This window comes from Enoplosus armatus, chromosome 23, assembly GCF_043641665.1.
Source record: "Enoplosus armatus isolate fEnoArm2 chromosome 23, fEnoArm2.hap1, whole genome shotgun sequence".
Lineage (NCBI taxonomy): Eukaryota > Metazoa > Chordata > Actinopteri > Centrarchiformes > Enoplosidae > Enoplosus > Enoplosus armatus.
This window is the reverse complement of record NC_092202.1, coordinates 10601570-10624530: the sequence shown is the minus strand read 5'-3', so window position 1 is coordinate 10624530 and position 22961 is coordinate 10601570. Positions and strand designations below refer to the sequence as shown.

The following is a 22961-nucleotide window of genomic DNA, read 5'->3' as shown; positions in this document are numbered from 1 at the left end:
CCTCTTCTTGCAGCTTTTTCCCTCTGATAAAATCACCGACAAGGGCACCAAGGTAATCACTTACACTGTAATCAGATTTCCCTGCACCTTGTTTCCTTTGTTTGTGACTAACATTAAAACAAAATTAGAATAAATGAACCTTTTTCTCCCTTTGATACATGTTTTCAACAAGGGGCACGAACATTTCCTGCTTTTCTTCCTAACCACAATCAAATCGGCATGTTTTACCGCCTAAGTAGAAAAGCATCATAGATTTGTAATATGCTTGTAGTTGTTTACGTTCTGCCATTAGACAGGAAATGACCTGCAGAGCGTGCTTTTTGTCAAACTCTAGTCGTAGTTGTCAGTATCGCTAAGGCTCTGGATGTGATCCTCACTGCAGGTTGAAGGTGAGTCATCTGAGGACACGAGACTGCTGGAGCTGGACGAATCCCAGAAGAGTGAGCACACTGTCTTTGTCATGCCCCCTGAACCTTCAGCGGACGATGGAACTGAACCTGCCCCCAGATACACGTAAGCCTTTGAACTATAGTTTATTAAAAGATTGTTTAAAAAATCGTCTAACATGACTTTGCAACAATTTTTATTTCTCATCCCCCAGCTATAAAAGTTTCCCCAGGCTGCAGAATGAGCTGTTTGACCGTCCTAGGGAGTTACGACCAGCACTTAGTAGCAGAGCTGCAGGGGCCAGTCTGTCCAGCAGCCCTGCACTACTGGCTAAGAGGACAAAGCAGGTGTGTACATACTCACACAGTCGCACTCAGCAGAAACTACTCTTAAACTATTCATGTTAAAAAAGGGCTTTAAATGTCTGCCAATGGTCTAACAGGAGATCAAGCTAGCATACAAGATGGCCAAGCGTTTCTACTCCAACCCTCCACTGTGGGCCCGGTGTCTGTTCAGTCACTGCTACAGCCTGTGGTTCATCTGCCTGCCAGCAGCCGTGCGACTGGCCAAGTCTAAAAGCCGTGCCATGCAGCAGGCGTACAACGTCCTCCTGAAGATGAGGACCACTGAGGTGGAGGTGCTGGACGAGGTACAGTTACATTATGTATGTCTAGACTTGTTTTTCTCAAGGTGTCATACTGTATTAATTAATATTGCATGTTTTTATCTCTGTGGCGTTCAGGTGTGTTACAGAGTGGTGATGCAGCTCTGTGGTGTCTGGGGTCTTCCTGTTATGGCTGTGCGAGTCCTGGTTGAAATGAAGAAAGCTGGAGTGCACCCGAACGCCATCACATATGGATACTACAACAAGGTCACATATAGACTTTTACATTGCTAAAACGCATCTCTGCCGTAGCTCAAAGCACTGAAAGCACCGCATCACCCACGCATGTCCTCATCCTTCAGTCTGTTTCCCTCTGCAGGCCGTCTTGGAGAGCCCCTGGCCCAGCAGAAACCGTAGTGGCCTCTTCATGTGGACCAAGCTTAGAAATGTGCTTCGTGGAGTGGGCCAGTTCAAGCACGCTCTACACCGAACATCTTCCAAGACGGGACCCACACTTAGTACCACAGGTGGGAAAGGAATATACAGTATGACGGGGCTGCATAATGGGAGGCACTATTACTCTGTCAGTTTCCTTGTTTCTCACCCACTTATTTCTTTCTGTCTTTAGCTGCATCAATAAGTGGGTCAGCGGTCACTGATGCTGACCGCCTGAGCCATGGAAGTGCTGACAGCTCAAGTGAGGTCAACGGCGAGGAACACAACCTGTTTGCCCACAGCCACAGCATGGAAGACACAACAGACAACCACTGTAGCACAGGTACTGATGCCCTAAAGCTACTAGGTTTGCAGGTGTAAAGCTTTAAGACCTGAGGCTCTGACCATTGCTGGGATCTGGAGATGTTGGATGCCAGTGGCCAGAACTTCCAAGTCCAATATGCTGAAAACAAATCCAGTTTAGCCTAATTATTTGTTTATGGTTGTAAAACAAAACAAAAAAAATCATATCTTCATAGAAAATGATATTTGTGAGTACAGCACAGTTTGTGTGATTTTGTGATCCACAGGAAGGCAGTCTGATCAAGGCTATGGCTCTAAGGATGAGTTACACCAGGAGCTGGCAGAGCCATTACACACAGCTGTCCTTTCCGCTGAAGAGAGAGGCGATTCCAAAGCACAACATAATGGTAAGAACAGCTGATTCCATTACATACGCTGCATGTAGCAGACAGCCACATCCAGGTCTAGTTCTGCATTTAAAGGTTGTGTGTGCAACAGAAATCCCATTTCCCCCTTGTACATTGATGATGGTCCGTTGACTATGTACTTTCATAACCAGGAGGTGACATTGCGGGTTCGGTGGACAGTGCTGTAGCAGTAGCAGAGCCCCCCAGTCCTGTTGGTGCGCCCTCGTCTGTCCCTAGTATTGTAAAGCTGTCCACCGGGAGCTTTGATGGTGGCCGGGAAACAGGTGAGGAGAAAGATGAGGCCTTTAAGTCTAACTCAGAAATGACGTTGAATGGTGCCATTTGACATTGGGATGGCAGTTTTGTCAATTCTGTGACTTCATGATGGATTCATTATTTTGTTCCATTTAAATGAAGCATTAACTATAAGTTTAATTGTTGCAACCCCAAATGAAAAAGGACAGCTCTCATTATATCTGTACACGTTCTGCAGGTACAGGGAAGCTGTTCAGGAGACACAGCAAGAATGATAACGTGTCTCTGCCTGATGTTGATGCCTCGCTGGCATCGGGGGACGTGGCTAACCAGCCTCAACAGCAGCGTCAGAAATCCTTTGCTGAACGCAGCTGTAGCTTCAGCGCTGAAACCCGTGCCGGGATGCTCCTAGAGAAAGGCGTGGACCACATGGCCAGTCAGATGGGTGCTGATGCCCGTATCCTGGCTGCAGCGCTCTGTGCAGGCCAAAGTCCACCTCCTAATAGTGTGTCCAAAACACTTTTTAAAGACCTGGAGGAAGAGCCTGAAGATGATCAAGGCTTGATGCTGGGGAAGCTGCTGGAGGAAGAGGGTCCAGGAGCACCAGAAGAAGGGAAGGGAGATGATATAGAGGTAGAGGGGACTGAGGTAAAAATAGAGAAACGGGAGAGGAAGCACACTGAAACACACGAGGAGGACTCTGGGCTGCGAGGAGCGTCCCTGGAGAGGGCAGACGTGCAGGCGGGTGCAGACCCACTTTCCCTCCTGGTGACCGAGAGCGAAGAGTCAGCCTCTGTCACTAGCCAAGAGCCACCGCGCTCCATGCCTGCGGTGGTGTCCCGCAACCTGGCAGAGGAGATCGAAATGTACATGAGCCTGAGAAGCCCCCTGGGTGTGAAGTCCTCCAGCATGGAGCTCCAGCAGGCCCAGGGAGACTCAACTGACGCCCCACAGCCCAAACCATCCCTGGAGCGCAGGTCCAGCCTCCCTGTACCTCCTATCAAAACTCCAACTGGCTCCCCAGGAGATACACCCAAACGCAGCCCCAGCACTGTTACCCGCTCCAAGACTTTTGCAGTAAAGACAAAGACCTCCACCAGCACTGTGGGTAGCCCGGGTCCAAGATCGTCCTCACTGACGGCGCTGGTCAAGTCCTCCCAGGGAGGGTCGTTGGGCTCGGTCATCAACTCCATTTCAGGCATCAAGATGGACACCCTCTTGTCGGGACCTAAAATTGATGTGCTTAAGTCGGGCATGAAACAGGCGGCAAACGTGGCCAGCAAAGTGTGGGGGGCAGTCGCTTCAGCTTACTCCTACTCAGATGACGAGGTGAGTGCCATTAAAGGACAATTCTGGATATTTTAAACGTATTTTTCATTTTATTTTAGCTTTATTATCTGACTTTATTAACTCTGAATCCCACCTAACTTTACCCTGCAGGATGAACAAGCTCAGGGTGGTGGTGGCTTCCCGTCACGTCTGGATGAGCACATGCTGGCCGCACACCAAGTAGATGAGAGTCCTGAGAGAGGGGTCATCCCGGGGCTGGTGGCCAGCGGTCTCAACCAGAGCTGCACCAGCCTGGGCAGCAGCAGTGGCAGCAGTGACACAGGCCGAGGGACCCACCAGACACGTAAGCGCTTGTTCCGTGGAGCAAATATGAGGGAAGTGGAAGAGAAGGGCCTAATGAGGTTAGTTGACCTATGAAATGAGTATTCAATGTTTGTTTTTGTCTCTATTTGCAGATCCAACTCCAGGACGAGCGGGCAGGGGTCCAGACTCTGAGCAGGGCTCCTCACTTCACGCTTCCTCCTCGAGCATCTACCAGAACTGTGCACTGGAGGTCAGACATACTGTACACACACAAAACACCCCCGTTTCTGCTGCTGCTGCTGCTGTGCTTTAACTCCTAACTGGTTGGACATATTTCCTTGCTGCCAGGTGCTGATGTCCAGTTGCTCCCAGTGCCACTCCTGTGAATCCCTGGTGTACGACGAGGAGATAATGGCGGGCTGGACAGCCGACGACTCCAACCTGAATACCAACTGTCCTTTCTGTCGCACAGCCTTCCTTCCCTTATTGCACGTGGAGTTTCATGACTTGCGCACGATGACAGGGTAGGAATCGGTTGTCTTTTAAAGTGACTTTAAGATGAATTGTAAAACGGAACTGAACTGAACACACAAACTTCTTGCAGTGCAAGCTGGAAAAAAAAGTTCTTCACAAATACAAGCTGACTATTCTGTGATGTTCCCCTTCAGGTTCTACATGAATCCCAGTGCCTCAGGGGACAGTATCCACAGCACCAGTGCCCAGCCCACAGCCAGCAGCTCAGCTGACATTAAGACACCGGACCTAATCTCTTTCCCTGAAGAGGAGCCTAGGGAAACTCTAGATGATCGGCCTGGAACACATAAGAGGTATACACCACCCAAAGTTGCTCAAGTTGCAGTTTGAGATGTGAACTCGGACAAGAAGCTAAATAGTTGCCCAGTTTCTTGTAGCAACACCTTTTCATGAGTCCTCTTTGCCTGTTGTGTTTCTAGTCTGATTCCAGAGCCGGTGCAATCGGACCCCCTTGGTCTCCTGGAGCACCAGCAGCAGAGATGCAGTGGGACGTCACTGACACGCAGCAACAGTGTCGGTGGCCCGCTGCAGAGCCTGGACTATTCCCAGAGACCTGGACATGGCGTGTCCACCACTAGCCTGCCCTGCAGCCTGCAAGAGGTGTCGGTCAGTGCTCATTACTGTCACAAACGAATCCCACTGTGCTTAAATAGTGCAGAAACCACTGTTGCGGCAGTGCAGTGAAAATAATTGGCGTGTGTGTGTGTGTTTGTCAGGATGGCATTGGGACTAAACGGCCAAACCCCAAGCCTGTGTCTGTTCCGTACCTCAGCCCCCTGGTGCTGCGCAAGGAGCTGGAGACCCTGTTGGAGAATGAGGGAGATCAGGTAAGATGCTCACTTAATCTCGCAGTCTGCGTTTCAGCAAATGCCACACAGCTACTACACATGACACAGGATCCTGAGAGGTCTGCTCCTTGTTGAGTCCAACTTCTCTGTCATGTCCAACCAGGTGATCTACACCCACAAGTTCCTCAGCCAGCACCCCATCATCTTCTGGAACCTGGTGTGGTATTTCCGTCGCCTGGACCTGCCCACTCACCTACCTGGTCTCATCCTTACCTCTGAACACTGCAACAACGGAGTACAGGTGAGAGACTAAGTCATCGATTATTATTCTTTCTGTGTCTCTTGTTATGGCTTTCCTTCACCTTTCTATATTTGTCTTTGCAGCTGCCGCTGACATCACTGTCCCAGGACACTAAGCAGGTTTACGTCCAGCTCCTGTGGGACAACATCAACCTGCACCAGGAACACGGAGATCCTCTCTACCTGCTCTGGAGGACCTTGTGTGAGTGTACATACATCACACACACCCTAAACACCATAAATCATACATACACACTTAATGCCACTATGTGAAGAATTTCTTCTGGCTTAATGTTTTTATTTGTAGAAACCACCTCCACCACTAGGGGGAGACAAAGTTAACAATTTTCAAATGCTACATGTGGTAGCTTTGGTTTATATTATTCAAGGGTAAACAGCATATTATTCATATCAGTTTTTTTATTTATTCTATTTATTGCAGTGTCAAAGGAAGTGTGCAGATATATTGGTTGCAAATTGAGCTAAATATGTTTGTTGAAATTGTGTCAAGTAAATGATGTAATGTAGTTATTTAACCTGGTCAGAAGAGGGCACACTTGAGGCTCCTCACTAAAAAGGAAAAGTCTTGAAGTCTCTGATGGCGCTCGTGTTGTCTTCTAGTGGAGAAGAAGGGGACGTTGGCTCCGACAGACCACCAGGAGATTCGTACCCTCCTCAATACAATTGTTCGCAACATCCAGACCAACGACGTCTATGGGCCAATCAACCTGCTGATCCGAGAGATCAAGCGGCGCCCAGAGGGGGTCAAACGGCAGAGGTCAGCCTTTGTCCTCCTTCTCAGAGCTGTTTAGCTCTTCTTGAAGCACTTCTTTTATTGGCTCAAAATTGTGAACATATATATTCTTGTAATGTTAATGAAAACACCTCTTTTGTCTCATTTCTGTGACCTGTATTTCTTTCAGGAGTATCTATAGAGAAATATTGTTCCTCTCCCTGGTGGCTTTGGGGAAGGAGAACATCGACGTAGGTGAGTGACTGAAGGTTGGCTGAAGTCTGAAGGTAGTGAAAAAGACTGAAAGGTTCCTGAATGTAATTTTGATGACCCCTTCCCTGTATATCTGCAGAGGCCTTCGACAGGGAGTACCGTCTGGCTTACGACGAACTGAGCGCAGAGCAGCTCAAGTCTTTGCACCGCATGGATCGCCCGCCCAGCTCCAGCGTCCAGGGGTGCCTTAAATGCTTTGGAACCCCCTTCATCTGACCGCCCACGCCTGCAGCAAAGACGACAAATTCTCACTGGCCAAGTGCGACGGCAGGAGGGGAGAATAGGCGGCGGGCCGGGGTGTGACCGAAAAATGATTTTGTATTTAAACACCTCCATTCACCCAAACATGGTACGTCTTCTTCCCCCTGTCTTGGAAGAAGCCCATTGTCTGCTTTTTTTTACAACCTTATTATGCTTTTCATGGGCTTTCCAAGCAGCTACTTGCAGGTGGAACTGTTTCTGTAAATCCTTTGGAAAGCAGCAGTGAATCTTTTGGGACTAGTAGAGGTGTGTTTCTTTACAGATGGTGTATAGAATGATTAATCACTGTACAGAATGTATTGACTGCCCCTGTGGTGTAGACATATCTGTGTGTGTGTGAGTGTGTGTGTGTGTAATCATTCAGTCACTTCCCTGTCTCGTAGCCTTATGCCCACTTTGCTTCAATCTGTCCTAACTATCCCCGGTTCAGATCAGTCCGAGTTGTGTGACACGGTGTACAGACCCCAACTGTTCCTTTGTGCACTTTCTTTAAAAAAAAAAAGAAGAAAAAAAGAAACTCAAGTCCACCTGTTTTTTTGTACATATTGTTTACTATGGGGGAAATCTCAAACCAAGGTTGCCTACTTTTTGGAGGTCTCGATGCCTTGTCTGTTTGTGTGACCCAAGTCTTAATGAATGTTCCAGTTTGTGTCATTGTAAATGTACAGGTTCAGAGCGAGGCTCTCTTGTCTGTGTAAATATGACGTGTTGGAAGCACACATGTAAATGGGAGAGGACAATCACTAATTATCAATCACTAAAACAGATTCTACGACATTCCAGATGCCCTGCAATCAAAACAGGTCTTTAAATAAGTATTATTGATCTTTGCAACAACACTCAACCACATGTGATTAAAACCAGCCAATTGGAGGGAGAAATTGTAAAAAAAAAAAAGAATTAAAAAAACCCACATCAAAACAAGACGCATGTCCTCTTGCAGGGAAAGACGATGACGTAGCAGTCAGTCCAACTTGTGTTTTTAATATCTGCATTTTTTAACAGTAACATACTTGTTCAGCTAATATGCCTTATTGTAATGTTAAATTAGAACTATAACTTACATGTACTGGGGTGATCCCTTATTCTAGCATAGAATGAACCGGTAAGGTTTTTTGTTTTTTTTAAATTGGGTGTATTATTTGCAGACAAGACTGCTTTTATGGTTTACACACAGTTGCTTTGGAATATATTGGTAGCAAATAGAGATTTTTACCACAAAGGGCTTCTTCAGTACTGCTGACACTGTGTTAAGAAAGACAATTTTACAACATGACATTCCACTAAACGCTGAAACAGATGGAAAAAAAGCAACGTGTTTTGATGAACTGTTGGGAAATGGGGGTAGATGGTCCTATTGTAGACTTGGGAGAGTGACTTGTACAGAAGCGACAATATTGTGAAACATTCAATTTGCACTGCATAGATGAAAACCTGATTTAACCCAGTGTGAGGATGAGATGAGACCACCTCAGAACATTAACAACACACAGTAGTTTTCTCCTCCAAAACAAAAAGAAATTCTCAATTATTTATTTTTATATTGACATTTTGATTGCAGACAGCATTTGTATGACTAACAATCCCTCCTTTCCCTTTTAATCTGTCTTTTTCCGCCCTGTACTGACTTTGTAAATTTGACCTCCTTTATGGCAGAGGATGTACAGAAGAGACTGTTCTTTAACAATAGATTAAGTGATCTCTTACCGTCCTGTGGAAAGGAACTGAATGTCTACACTTACGTGCGCTGCAATAAATGAGTTTGTGAACTGATTGAAAACGAAATGTGTCCTTTTTTTTGTCTCCCTGTTGATAAGAATTTGTGTAGTTCAGTGTCACATGTGAGAAGCTAAAGTGATTCCTGTTATTTTGCTTATATTTTTATATTTTCTTCTTTTTTCCTCCTTTTTTGATTTTCTGGTCAGCATCAAATTCCCTCTCAAGTAATTTCTCATGTTCTCTCATTACTTTCTTTATATCCTCCCAACTCTTCCTTTCCTTTATGAAATCTTCCTCCATTTTGTCCTCCGTCCCTGGTCTCAAGTGTCACACCTGCTCCTTATAGGATTTCTTAAAAGTCACTGCAGGTCTGACAGTCCAGCCTCATCAGCCAGAACTTCAACCCTGATATTTCCCAGAATAAACTGGGACATTTAGAGGGCTAGCAGAAATGATGGGGCTACTTTTGCTTCCGCTTTTATTTTGATGTTCGCTTGTCTCCTTAAACCCAGAAAAGGGCCTTTGTGAGTCCACATAGGACTACCATGGAAGCCATATCACAAAACACAACAGGGTCTTGCATCACCTTTCTGTGGTGGCTGCAGCTGGTGATACTGGGGTTCCCACTTTTGCCTTCTTTTGTGGTGTCTGTTTAGTGCTGCATCTGAGAGGCAGCTGTCATGGATTATACTGTGAGGCTGCATTATCTCACATTATACTTGCGTATACTCAGAATTGAATGCCATCTGTGAAGTTTTATTGCTTAGAAATCCAACTTTTGTTTTAATGAGAAATAATATACTTTTGTATATTTAAAAGTTACATAGTTGCATGGCATAGCATTTTACTGAATTTGCAACGCACCAATTTATCTACATTAAATAATGGACGGCCCACTTGCAATGAAATTTATACATAATCTGCTTTTAAATTCATTTTGAAGCAGGCATTTTCAGAGACGACACAAACGGTCCGCGTTATATTCGTACTAGTTTTTGACTGATTTATTTACGTCAACATATAAAAAGCTATCCGTATCCTTCCGCCAAGCAACATAGCTCTTAGAGAGAGAGAACCTCATGACTGAGTTTCCGGTGAGCGCAGGAATATCTTAATTAAATGTAGTGCGGTCACAGGTGCGTGTTTGTAGGTGACGAGCTGCTTCACACACGGAGCAAACTTTGGGAGGACAGGACAACAAGATGCCGCTGAGACGGACGAGAAACGCAGGAAATGCCCAGAATAAAGAGCAGCAGGGCCGGGAGATGCGACAGACCAGACTGGCCCTCTTCATTCAACAGTTTGAGAAAGAAGGTTTGGGAGTGACTGCGCGTCAAAATGTCAGGTTACGCATCCTCTCGTGGTCCCCACTTTGGTCCTAAAAATGCCGAATTGTTTCCCCCTTACAGCACAAGAGCGTATGAACGAGTTAGAGGCCAAAATGGAGAACATGTTGGCGACAGTGGACAAAGTCTTCAAAGTGGAACTGATGAAGATGCCTCCGTCTCTTCAAAACACGCTCATAGGGGACTTAATAAGCGGTGGGCCCTCCTCGTTCGTAACTTTAAGATATTTCACTCGTCCAAGGTTGTCTGCGATTCATAACTCGTTTGTTTTGTGTGTCAGAGGAGGAAATCTCAGCAAGCGATGTGTCAATTGCTATGAAGGTGAGTTGAGTCAGTTGTCATCTAGAGCTGCTTTATTTTATTTTTTTTATTATTATAACGGGCATAATTATCACCTTTTTTGCAGAATGAGTCCTTTGAGATGCACCAGCCCCTCAGGAGGGTCCCCAGTAAAAGAGGTGACATGGCTCTTAAAGATAGTAACGTTTTCAAATCCTGCATGAAACGTCAGTGTTTGGAATTTGAAAGTTATTATTTAGTTATCACAGTCATCTTCTGTGCTTTTATTTTATAAAAGTAAAATCGACTGATTCTACACCGGGTCAGTCCACCCCAGCCCAGAGGTCCTCATCCAAGACCTCTAAGGTAGGCACACATGGGGGATAACTGGCTTTAACTTGTGCTTATAAACCTTTTTAATGCAAAATAATAAAAATGAATACTTGCAATTACACATCGCTAGAATTTTATGGGGTAAAACAATCTTTTAAGGCATCCGGATTCCACAATATGGAGACACAGTGACAGTATTAAGGAAATTATGTACATAAAATAATAAATACGTACTTAAAGTCAAATAGATTCAGGCAAATGTGACACTACAGGGCGTTTATTCTCCACATATATGTCTGTTGGGTTGATTTGCACACAGAGACATGATCTGTACTCTTTGTAGTTTCACATACGTGGCTGATGCAGTAAATACAACTGGTGAATTAGCCATTTTGGCTTTTCCTACACTGTACATCTGTGTTTCAAGTGTGTTTGTCTCTGCATTGCTGTTCATTGTTTAGGGAGGAAAAGGGACAAAAAGGACGAGAACTTTAGTTGGTAGCAACAGCACTGGAAATCTCAGGTATGATTGGAGGTTAATGCATTGTAGCGTGCATAGTATTTACTGTACATGTGGTGGATGAGTGTGTTGACGTTGCACTTATATTCTACAGGGGCTCCTCAGTCACTGCCAAAAGAACTCAAAGCCGCTTGACAAAGACCAATGACCAGACCGCACCGACCAAACCTAAACTCAGGTCTGTTAAGGCCTTCAGTAGAGCAACACATGTTGTATTTTGATTTTAAAGAATTGTACTTATAAATATATATATATTTTTGTCAGCTCTAAGTGAGCTACATTGACTCATGAATCTTGTCCAGGTCTGTCGTCTCTGCTGGTGATCTGCACTGCTCAATGGCAGGCTCTGCTGCACACATCACTGTGACCACAGCACTAGGACAGGTACTGATGGGTTTTATCCTTGTTACTTGGTACCAGCTCTTGAGGAAACAATGCTGTTTGATTATTTCATTTAAAGCAAAGGGATATATCCAGACTACGTTCTTGAAAGCATTTGAATAAAACACTGAAACCCTTCCAGACCCAAGAAGAGCGCTTTGTTTTGTAGAATAGACACGTCCTCCTTTACTGCTAATATTTAGTATAAGTGTTTAAAATAGACCTGCGTTATTATCAGATGCCACCAACGTGTATGTGTTCTTCCTTCCTAGACTGTCTGCTTTTCTGAAGAGACCAAGGATGAAATTAACTTGGACTTGCTGGATGACGTGGCATGGTGCCAGATTCAGAAGCTCACGGTAATACAATTTGTTTTAAATGTGACTTATGAGTGTTCATGTCATTTTCAGAAGAAGGGACCCTGACAAAATATATTCTTAAGCATTGGACCTTTTGTACCAACCAGTAATCTTTCTGTGCAAATTGGATTTTGGATTTTCAGAGTCTGGTGGATTATCTGTCAAGTCGCTGCCAGCGATGAGTAAAGATCCACTGTGACCAGGATGTTTCTCCACTTTGATTTAATGACAATGAAAACTTTATATTGTGAAATTAATTTATAGAAGTTGCGTTTTTAGTTGTGCTTTGGTTGTCTTAAAGAGTTTTAAAAATATAATAAAGCGTATTTGTATTAACCTACATGAGCATCTGTATAATTTCAGTCTAGTCTGTAAAACTGTTTAACATCCTATTACTGTAGCATTACTGTAGCATTACTGTAGCATTACTAACATGTAAACGATTCCTACATATGTGAGAGGAACACAAAATTGGTTGTTACTCTGAATGGATGTCTGAATGGATGTCAATGGATAATTCTGCTCTTAAGTGTAAGAAACTTAATTTGAGTTGAGGTCTTGCCACATTCATTGTATGACTGTAAAAACAAGCAATTTCCCTGTAAATATTATTGATTACTTTGTAATATTCTCAAACGTGTTACTTCTAGAGAAACAAAAGCAAATTCAGATTTTTAGGTGAAGGAAAAAAAAACAGTAAGTGCAAATATTTAATTCCAGTAAAGTTTATGTAGAAATAAACACAGGATTGAGTTTTGCCTGTAAAATTCTCGATTATAAAATTACATATTGGGTGTTGTGATTACAGCAAAACTTAAAAACTTATAAAATAGCGTGTTTGACAGGGAACTGTATTAGTTTTACATCCTAAAGCATTCAACATTAGTTTAAAAATACAGTCAAATCTTTGCCTACAAAGTAGAATATATTAAAAGCTGTAATGGATCAGTAGTGCTGCTGGGAATGTAGTGACTCCATCTCGACTTCCATGGGCTCCTCTCGATGTGGCCGGGCGGAGGGAGAGCAGGAGGATGTTGCTCGTGTGCTGCTGGCAGGAGAAGCGTGAGTCGGCTCTGGGGCCATTCGGGGGTAGAAAGGACCCACCAGCCAGTTGAGCGGCGTGTTGTTGACCAGATAATCCATGATGTTGTCTAGGGAATCTTTCATTTTGCCCAGCTGGATTTTGCTGCTGGTCAGCACGCTGTCTGGCAGGTCTCCCAGCACCTTGGCCTTGCTGAAGCTGGTGTAGACTTGTGTGGCAGAGCGTGTGAGGGAGAGCGCCTCCTGCTGGATGTGATTGGGGAGGCCCTGCAGGCTGGAGACGAGGACCAGGCAGGTGGTCTGGAGCTGCTGGGTGAGGGAATGTGCCAGGGCCAAGGTGCGAGACTCAATTACCTGAGTGGAGGGGATGAACAGATGTATAAATAACTTGACATACTTTCAATTCATGTGTTGTGTAACTCACATTCATATAAAACAGACTGAACAACTAACACATTAAGTACGTTATCTCATCCTCCTTACCTCTGCCTCGGGACCGTTCTCCTGGTTTGGACCATTGGACTTCCACGCCACCAGGGAGCTCAGCTTGTTGTTCACCACCTGATTAGCCCCGTCAATATTCTTTCTGCCATACTCAATCTGGAAAAACAAACATTTTAAATGCTTTTTATAAGCCACTTCAGGGCAGACTTTTAAGTAAGAGTATTTAGCTAGTTTCTCATGTTATTTGAATTCAGTTGTTGAAGTTTGTCCCCGTATATGGAGTTATTTTAAGTGCAGCTAATATTTTTAATGAATGAGGAGACCCACCAGGTCAACAGAGGAGTTCAGCTCAGAGATGAACTCCCTGCTTCGCTGCTTGCCATCTTGAATTCTGGCCAAGGCCCTGGTGTACGCCCGCTTTCGGAGCTTGGTGGAGAGGGAACCCAGGCGGACATAGTAGCTCGGCTCCTTCTTGTCAAAGCCTCTCACAGTTTTTGCCTCCAGCTCTGTCATGAGGGTAGGGAAACATGAAATGTACAATTTAAAAAAAATGAGGACAAACCACATATGATTACTATGAGTTCCATTTATGATTTTGTCTGTGATGCTTCCACATCCTGACCTTTAATTTCATTTGCTACAAATTGCTATAGTGTTTTGCATGTTAAAGTAGATGGAGGCTTTAAAGCCATCAAGAATGATCATTCACTCATCCCTTTTAAAACAGATCCATTTAAACTAACAGTGTGCAAGATTGTTTGTTCACGCCACAGTTCACTCTAAACAACGAGTCCCTTTCATGATGGAGAATGAAATGGCCACTAATGCAAATTTAGGTTCTCAGAAGGTCATAATCTGATAAGTCCGGTTTTCCCACAAACTGAATCCATCATTAACACATTCCAGCTGTTAATAACTTATCTTTGAGACAGCTTGTTAGAGAAAAACAAGCTTAATATCACGAGTTATCTAAACATCATTTGAAGCCAGAACAGCAAGCAAAAATAATCTTTTAAAAAAAGCTGATACACAAGATGTAGGCAGTCTAAGTGGTAGTTTCTGGGGCCCGCTCACCCAGCTCGTCCTCTGTCAGAGGCAGGTACTGCTCCACCAGGCTCTCTGAGGTGCTGAGGGCCGTGTCCACTCCGCTGCTGACCAGCCGGGCCACTCTGCTCTCCAGCACCGTGCTGACGCTCCCACTGACCACAGCCCTGGTCTTCTCCACCCCGTCCTGCACCGCACCCCGAGTCTTCTCCACGGCGCTGGTCAGAGTGTCTGAGACCGTGTCCTTGGCACCGGACACTGTGTCTGTCACAACATCTTTAGCGTTGGTTACCACATCCTTGGCACTGGAAACAATCTGGGTGGGGACACAGTCATGAACAAATACATTTTTAAATGATTATGGCAAAGTTTTTAAAGTAGGTGAGGAAACCGCAGTTGCGTAAGATGGGACATAGGTCATGACTGGGCCCTCAGGAGATTAACCCACATAAAATGTCAGCTTGTGCAACTGACTGAATGTAATTGTGCCAGCTATTGATCATTAATCCAGTACATACCTGCTCAGACGGCCGATGAAGAATCGGCAAGGTTTTCTCAATCTTGTCCAAACCCTTACAGGCCAGGTTGTTGGCAATGGCAACTGTAGGCGACAAAAAATGTAGGAAATTAGGCGAACTGAAACAAAGATGTCAAATACATTTACTGTGAAAATACTAGGGAGAAAAGTGAAAAAAAATTCCTGTAAGAGGAAAATGTGTATGTTTTTGTGGCTCAAATCAGGGTGATTATGAGTACATGGAAAAATTGGGTGAAAGATCAAGATGAGCAAGAGCCAAAAGCCAGACCCGCACTTCCTGTGCCAAGCTCTGTGTGACTCAGCTGGTCATCCTCACAGTTTCAGTTTTGACATCATATAAACACTGAAGCCACGTCTACAGATTGCTTTTTTTCTCAGGTTATGTAATAGGGTTCTTACTCTGAGGTTCCAGCTTGTAAATGATGGGCGAAGCAGTGGTGAGGGCCACCGAGGTGATGGTCCGGACCCCTTGCTCGGCAGCCTCGCACACAGTCCTGATGTAAGGGTGGGTGCCCTTGGTGTTGGAGTACACGCTGGACACCAAGCCATAGGTGGAGCTCACCAGAGGAAGGCTGGTCACCCTCTCCACCACATTCTGTGAGGAAGTACAAAGAATAGTAATCTTACAATACAATACAATACTACTAGCTTAAACAATGACTTACTATTTCTATTCCAATGAGTTTTTAAATTACAATATAGTAATAATAAAGACAACTGGACATTAAACCATACTTTTTACATTTAACTTTGTATGGACTTTGAATGTTACATTAAAATGTAAAGGCTAAAACGTGTTCCTGAATGTGAAGAATGACACTCTGCTGTCTTTTCTTGGCATTTAATTGCTCATTAGAAGTTTTACAGTCGTTATAGCCGAGCTGCAGCCAACAAATGTTGACAAAATAAGCTCAAGTCTCTCTAGCGAACTGACCTGGTTTGAGATAGCTGCTGCCGCCATGTCTGCTGAGACAAAACCTGTAGAGATAAGACACAGCATGTGACGTCTCTATTCAAAAGAACAGAATAAATACGACTTTTTCTCAAGAAGCCCACTTAAAAGTAGAGGTCTATTACTTCCGCGGGCTGTTACAGCGGTGTGTCCTTGTAGCTACAAAATAATAAAAGCTCCAATTAGGTCCAGAAAACGGACTTCTGAGAGATACAAGCAAAGACTCACCGATAGTTACAAGCGCACCCAAACTGTAAATGAGCTGACTGATGCTCCGTGTGAGGCGACAGCAGCTGTATTTATGTACTGTAATTATCGCGAGATGTAGCGTAGCGCTTTGACGTAAGTGACAGTGATGTTTCTAGGGCAAAGGTAAAGGAGGTGAAAAGTTTGGTCGGGGAATTCCTCTGAATCCAGCCAGTCACGTGGACGAGCTATGACAGCAGTCTGATTTCTTCACATTTCATAAGCCAGAGAGATTTATGTTTTTGGTCAAAAGATTATTACTAAGATGTTTTTCATGGCTTGAGGGCGTCTGCTCGAGTAGGCTATAGCACTATATTTGAAAATCATAAAGTCCTACATTAACTAAAGCTTAATTAATAATACTACAAATAAACACATGATCGCACTAACTTGCAAGGACCCTAAAAATGTTCTGATGGCCCCTACTTGACATGAGCGCACACAAGTACAATGCGCTCCAGAATGCACATGCTAGGCTATTTTAATTGTATTTTTGAATTAAGACCCATAGACCAAGCAGTGCAACATTTAAACACTATTAACTCAGATATTACAGCTCAGATTTTTATACAACTATATTTTGGCCCCTCTACACAAAGGGCCCCTAATGCAGGACCTTCCTGAAGGTCTGGATTTCTTTCAGATGATATTGTGCTTTAGTTCAGCTCATGTTCCCAAACAAATCTGCAATGAATCAAATTATTACAGATGACTAACACCCAGTGTAGCTGTATACTTGCTCTCATGCTATCTAAGGGAAACATTAGGTGATATTTTTAAATGAATGCGAGAAATATGACCAGCCTAACACCTCGCCTGATACATTTGTGAGGAGTAAATCTAATGGCCTGAATAGTACCATACGTCAGCGGTTTACCCGCAGATGAACAGGTCTGTATTTGCCAGTAGCTCATCAGATCCACATGTGCAACTCTGTTTCTAATTTGAGAGCCCTTCAATATTTTTCCAGTGTGTCAGGGCTTATTCCTGTAAAGAAGTTTTGTGTGTGTTATCAAAAATGTAAATTAAGTGTTAATGGGTTTCTTTGATGCTACACATTTGGAAGCCATATGAGGAAACATGGGCTTAGGTCAGAATCCGCAGTTGGCTAACACATCGGGGTCCTGGATTCTGCAGATGAATTCCTTGGGGCCCATTTATCAGCCCTTGTATAACTCAAATAGACCCCATATGAAAACGTTGGCTTCAGTAAACCGCAGACTCTAATTTTGAATAAGATTCTGTCTGAAGGAAGTCCATGGAAGACTTTACGTTGGCTCTGATTGATTTAAGAACTGAGTGACAATCCACTGAAATATACAGTATGTAGGCCTACATGCTCACAGATACCACATTGACCCTGGACATTGATCTGTTCACTCTTTTAATTGCCTTTATGTGAATTGATGGCAAGCAAAGTACAACCAGTTGGTTAAGAAATATGACTCATCAGGATTATGAAATCTATAATATTTTTTTCAGGGGTATAATATTTGGCTTACAGTTTGTCTGTTATTATAACGTATAAAATTAATCATGGGCTTAAAGGACTATAGTAGGGTCAACATCTATTAAATCTGGGAATGGGAAAATATTGTGTTTTAAGGTCCAGTTGGAGTGTGAACACGATGCTGTCTGTGTGCATAAAATCATGAGGTTCAGTATTGGTTGTAATATAAATGTCACTGGGATTCGGTTTAAAGTAATTTTATGTTAACTGTGTGAGCAAAATAGTTCAGGAGGAGAAGAATAGAAGACTTTTTGAACAGCACAGTTGACTCAAACCGCTGCCATTCAGTTGAGTAGTATTTTCATGCACACGGCTGAGCGACACTCTGACTCACCATCTTGTGTAAAGTGACACAGTCAGGGTCATTTTGGTTTCTCTGTCAGATAAAGGGAAACATTCAAACCCCCCAGGCCCCAGTCAACTACACTTTGGGTCTAACGTTGTTTTTGCTCTCAGGAAAGATCATTTAACAATAGAGGCACTAAATGTTGGAATTCATTCTGTAGTTGTTTGTTTAATGCAATTACAAATGTTTTTGTGTAAGCAGGATGCCAAGTAACTGTGAATGAAGTGATACTGGAAATGATTATGCTGCTCCTGCTTTTAATTCATCTTATCTTATCTGATATCTAAGGACATCTGTTTAACTGAGCTTTTGGAACGCATTCTAGTCGTAGCTTTTCCCTCATTCTCCTTGGATATGAAGATATTGATCATTAGCAGGAGTCGTTTTATTTAAAAGACCTTGAGCTCCTATAAAATAATTCAAATGAATGATTTGAATAAAATCAAACACAGTATATTGAATAACAATGTACATGCTATGACAATATCACTGTTACCTGATGGCCAAACCAGTCATCAGAAATGTGCCTATTGCTGATATTTTATGAGCATACTTCCTAGTATTTACAGATTTCAGCCACTAGATGGCACCAAAGTAAACAAAGTTCTTACACATCATAAGCATGTGGCATCACAACTTGTCTCTTCCCCAAACCTTTCCCTTCTTTGTCAGCTCTTGTAATAGATTGCTAGTTTTTAGTTAAATATATATATATTACACCCAGTGCTGATGTTCCAGTAGGATTATTTTTATGGGGTCACCAGTGTTATTTTACTCACAAAATTTGTCAACAATATGGTGCCCCAAATAACACTAGGAAAACCAATGAGGGCAGAGCTGGTTAGACCCACAATAACATAGTTCATTTATTTACCTGCTATTTAACTATTGACTGATATGCAAATATCAAGATATATTAAAAAAAAAGTAGTTAAAATTAGTACGAGATCGAGCATAATTAGCAATGCATTGGTTTAAGTGAAGCAATAAAGCAACATGCTTCCAAGGGGCATACAGGATCTAAAATGAGGTTTAAGAGACAGGAAACAGAACAGCTCAGAGTTGGTGATGATCTGAGCCACGTCTTGACTGCTTCTCTCATTCTACAGACAGTCACGATCAAAAGAAAGATCAGTCATGGAGGCTCTGCCCTTCTGTTTCCCGAAGGGGTCTGCTGTTGTGCAGGTGGCAGCAGGGGTTATCGAGTCAGGCAGGATGGGAGAGGAGATCCTCTATTGTGCCCTCTGAGACAGGTAGGGCTGTGGGCGCCGTGCCAAAGCTCCTGGCTGGGTAACGGATACCTGTGGGCTACTGGGAAAGTGTCACACCTCCGGATCACACACAGTCAGAGGCACTGCGTGAAGAAAGAGCGCAGACAGAGAGAGACAGACAGCCGGAGAGTGGCTGTCCTTTCATGCTCTTTAGATCATGAGGAAAAGAGGCAGAGATGTGGCTTTGCAGAGCAGAGGAGAAAGAAAGTGACATGTCTTTGGTGCAGCGGTATGCTTTGGTTAACTCTACCCTCAAACGCTGCTACTGCCTGCTGTCAGACAGTGCCAGACTTCTGCAAAATGTTCAGTTTCTACATGTGTTTAATTGGATGATACGTTAAGTTTCAAGTACAAATTCTCATACCTCTTCCTAAGTTAACACTTGGTGTTTTACAAAATAGCAAATCTTACTTCATGTCACTGGTGTTTTTGCAGACATTATAATCATGATTGCAGCTGTTCGCTGAAAGGCACCCATTATCTTTTATTTCTGCATGTGTTGAGTCAGGTTACAGAATGCCTTTTTTGTTCTGTTTAGAATTAAACAGTTTTTTATTACATTTGCACAACAGCGAAAAAAGGACTTGAAAAACACGATACAGTATAATTATTGTAGATATTACCGGACCAATGTGGAAAAAGAACATGAAATGAATAGTGCTACAATCGTTGAGAAATGTCTGGCTGTCATTTTGATCAAGTAGGGGTGGTCTAAATACTGGCTGTGTTCTTGTTGTCAGAGTGAATTTACACCAGAATTTCAACATCTGGGACCAAAATAGCGACAAAAGGTTTTGTAGCCCTGCAGCTAAATTTGGCACTATTATTCTTCCCAGCTTCCACCCCCAACCCCAGAGCTGGAGAGGTCCTGCATGCAGAAATGAATTACATTTTAACAAGATGCCTGCCCTCTAGAAATAACCATTACTTCAGCCTTTAATAAACAACAGACCTACGCAGACAATGTGTGTTTAGCAGGGCAGTAACCGCAGATTTATAGCTACAATATAGACAAATAGACAAGACCGGGGTCTTGTTAAGCAGGGCTCTGTGCACCTGTCGGATGTAATCCTCAAATAATGACTCCGGCTCATTAGCTAAGACATCCAAGTTAACCGTCTACGTTTCCCACTGAGAGGATCAAGACAGAAAATGAGTCAACAACTATTCAAGGTTAAAAGTGTGAGAAAAGGTCAGTATGTGACCAGTCTTGTTTTGAGAATGAGGTTCTCCATGTTCCTAAGGGACCACACCCTGGCCTTACTTCCACCTTGATGATGATTTTCAGGCATGCTTTTTTCTGGAAGGACAAAAAAAAAATTTGCATTTGTTGGTGCTAAGCCGGTCAATGAGCCCATATTTTGAACGGGTCAGATTGGAGGTGACCACAGAAGGCTATCCCTCGTGAGGCTCGGACACCATCCCACATGACCCCGCCATGTTTCGTTTTCACAGAGCCGCGCTGGGATTAGCAGGCCGGCTGTTTGTGCTGGCAAAGGGGCAGCAATTCACAGCTATATTTTCTGGGTGCTGTTGCTGACAACCAGACCGAGTCGTAGTAATTATGATATAATTGAGAATGATCTAAAACCAAATGTCCGAGCTCTGCCGTCCGAGCCAGTGTTTACAGAAAACAGCTGCTTAAATAGGCACTTAGAAGGAATTAGAATAACATTTTTTATGTCCCAGCGTGAGTATGTCTCTGTCTGTGTGCAAGTGTGCATATATGCGTGGGTTGGCTATTTGGGCACCTACACAGACAAACTCTTTGTTTTGGAAGTGTTCGCTTAAGTCTTTCGGGGGCAGACGGGAGCCAAGAACAACGTGGGAAATGGGCCCTTGCTTCATTTCTGCTTTCTCTCCGGGCTTTTCCTTTGCAGTCTCTGTCAGATGGACATTCAGCTGGCCTCCAAAACAGTACCTGAGGCGTGCAGAAGTTTGGAGAAACCAAGGGAACGTGGGCTTGGACATGAGAGAAGTCATAATGGGAACCGAGTGGCAGCTGACAGCCGAGCCAAGCTGTCTGTCATTTCCCTCTCTGTCTCTCTTTCGCACACACATACGCTGTCAACAGGAGACATACACCCAACCAGACCTCTGCCCAGGTGGTCTCTATGGGAAGCCAGTGGCCTGCAGCGCAGTACAAGATGCGGAAATTTGAAGCAACCACACAAGCAGGAGCAGAATTCACTGTGAGGTCAGGGCCTGCGATGCTCAAGTGTTGCATGGCTCGCGATGCTCGTCATCTCCATCCAGCAATTAGATTTCTTTTTTCATATTCCAGGAAATAAAGGAGATGAGTCACATGAATTGTGATGTACTGACACGATATCAAGCACACATGTTCATCGACATCTCCCCAAAAGCCTTACAGAACACCTGACTCATTATTATGTGAGTATTACCTAACCGATGAGATTCATACAGCATAGAGAAAAGTTCAAAATTATCAATTACACAAGACTACAAAGACAAAACGCAGAAACTCAAAATTGAGTTAAGACCTCGACCAGATCTTGTCGCCGGCCAAATTATTGCCACCTTGGGACAAAACAAGAGGGCTCCCATCATCACAGGCAAGTCTAAAAACAGAGACAGTCGTGAGCTATTAAAAAGTCAGATGCCAATTTATTTTGAGTCAGTAAAAATATTTCAAAAAACAATCAGATTCTTTTTACTAATATTAAAATGATCTAAGGTTTAAGATTCAAAGATGAGATGTCTCGCCCCCTTGCATTCTGTGAAGTGCAGTATCTGCACTTTCTAGGTATTATGTACGTTCTATGGCATTCATTTTTGGGGTAAAATAAAAAGGCATAATATTACGACATTACAACTTTTCTATATGTTAAACCAGCCAGCCTGAAAACTTTAAACCCTCTTCTCCTAACGTCTCTGCTTCTGTAGTGCTGCTGCCTTTGTAGGGCAGAATAAAAAGGGGGATTTTGAAAAAAGAAAGAAAAAAAAAAAACCTAGCAGGAAGACAGAAGGTGAAAAACGTGCTTCGGCACTTATTTGCCCGATCCTTGTAGATTAAAACTGATCCCAGAGGATGTTTAGCCCTCTTTGCCCAAAATAATGCCGTTCACCTCTTCTGCCAGCTCCTAGCCTGCAGCAGATTTACTGAAACAATAGACACCCTCATCTACAATATAACAGTGTCCTTTTTTGCTAGCCCCTTGATTATTTTCTTCTGATTTTGCTGAGCTGTAATATCCAAGGAAAATGTGATGAGGATACACCAGATAGTGTATCTCAGGTTAACTTCGTCATTAGATGACAGGAAATCCTGGATTTGTGTAGTATGATGCCTTAATCTTCTTATGTGGAACTCAATGCCAGTTATTCCTCGCTAAATAGTTTAGGCAAATTTATGAATATTCATCCAGCAGCATATTTGGTTTTAGCTGTAAGCTGGGATTTGCATGTAATTAGATACTTCCCTGAAGAAAGTACGAAAAGTAATTATACCCTTGGGGTTCTCAGACAGGCTGACTGATCATTGGCAACAGTGTGGAGAGTGTTGTGCCCACTGTCTGCATTTCTGACTGGTGGTTTGTGGCATGATGCCTTCAGACAGCACGCAGTGGACATGACATGCCTGACGGAACATGACGCCCGCAGCTGAAACAGATCTGCGCTGACAGACAGACAGGTTACTGTACCCTTAGCAAGCCTGGCATTCCCGGGACACTGTGCACTGCCCAGCAATGGCAAGAGCTTTTATTTCCTCCGGAGTCTCAAGCATGAGAAGACACA

At 43.5% G+C, this 22961-nt stretch overlaps 3 protein-coding genes across 5 annotated transcripts in view; 2 read left to right on the top strand and 1 right to left on the bottom strand.

Annotated features, from left to right (window-relative positions):
• dennd4c (DENN/MADD domain containing 4C) overlaps window positions 1-8658 on the top strand; it is a 30092-nt gene extending 21434 nt beyond the window's left edge. Inside the window, exons 14-34 of one of the 3 annotated variants that reach the window (XM_070930183.1) lie at window positions 14-52; window positions 383-513; window positions 602-734; window positions 830-1036; window positions 1130-1258; window positions 1371-1518; window positions 1620-1769; window positions 2017-2136; window positions 2289-2420; window positions 2630-3720; window positions 3832-4024; window positions 4137-4234; window positions 4333-4508; window positions 4653-4811; window positions 4938-5124; window positions 5235-5345; window positions 5470-5607; window positions 5691-5808; window positions 6228-6384; window positions 6530-6594; window positions 6692-8658. In XM_070930183.1, coding sequence (XP_070786284.1) covers window positions 14-52; window positions 383-513; window positions 602-734; window positions 830-1036; window positions 1130-1258; window positions 1371-1518; window positions 1620-1769; window positions 2017-2136; window positions 2289-2420; window positions 2630-3720; window positions 3832-4024; window positions 4137-4234; window positions 4333-4508; window positions 4653-4811; window positions 4938-5124; window positions 5235-5345; window positions 5470-5607; window positions 5691-5808; window positions 6228-6384; window positions 6530-6594; window positions 6692-6828 — 3819 coding nt within the window. In that variant the 3' untranslated portion in view covers window positions 6829-8658. The remainder of the gene's footprint in view (window positions 1-13; window positions 53-382; window positions 514-601; window positions 735-829; window positions 1037-1129; window positions 1259-1370; window positions 1519-1619; window positions 1770-2016; window positions 2137-2288; window positions 2421-2629; window positions 3721-3831; window positions 4025-4136; window positions 4235-4332; window positions 4509-4652; window positions 4812-4937; window positions 5125-5234; window positions 5346-5469; window positions 5608-5690; window positions 5809-6227; window positions 6385-6529; window positions 6595-6691) is intronic. The other 2 variants (XM_070930181.1, XM_070930182.1) reach the window with 2 other exon arrangements.
• Window positions 8659-9794: 1136 nt separating this feature from the next.
• cdca9 (cell division cycle associated 9) lies at window positions 9795-12013 on the top strand. The gene is made up of 10 exons (XM_070929726.1): window positions 9795-9906; window positions 10002-10133; window positions 10219-10259; window positions 10345-10396; window positions 10516-10583; window positions 11012-11073; window positions 11165-11248; window positions 11373-11454; window positions 11724-11810; window positions 11954-12013. The coding sequence occupies exons 1-10, from the start codon at window positions 9795-9797 to the stop codon at window positions 11990-11992; spliced, it is 759 nt and encodes a 252-aa protein (XP_070785827.1). The 3' UTR covers window positions 11993-12013.
• Window positions 12014-12578: 565 nt separating this feature from the next.
• plin2 (perilipin 2) lies at window positions 12579-16080 on the bottom strand. Its single transcript, XM_070929725.1, has 8 exons — window positions 16058-16080; window positions 15812-15855; window positions 15277-15472; window positions 14858-14940; window positions 14370-14655; window positions 13623-13801; window positions 13335-13451; window positions 12579-13205 (listed from the first exon to the last, which is right to left on the bottom strand). Exons 2-8 carry the CDS (start codon window positions 15836-15838, stop codon window positions 12756-12758), a joined length of 1338 nt encoding a protein of 445 aa, XP_070785826.1. The 5' UTR covers window positions 15839-15855; window positions 16058-16080; the 3' UTR covers window positions 12579-12755.
• Window positions 16081-22961: the final 6881 nt, after the last annotated feature.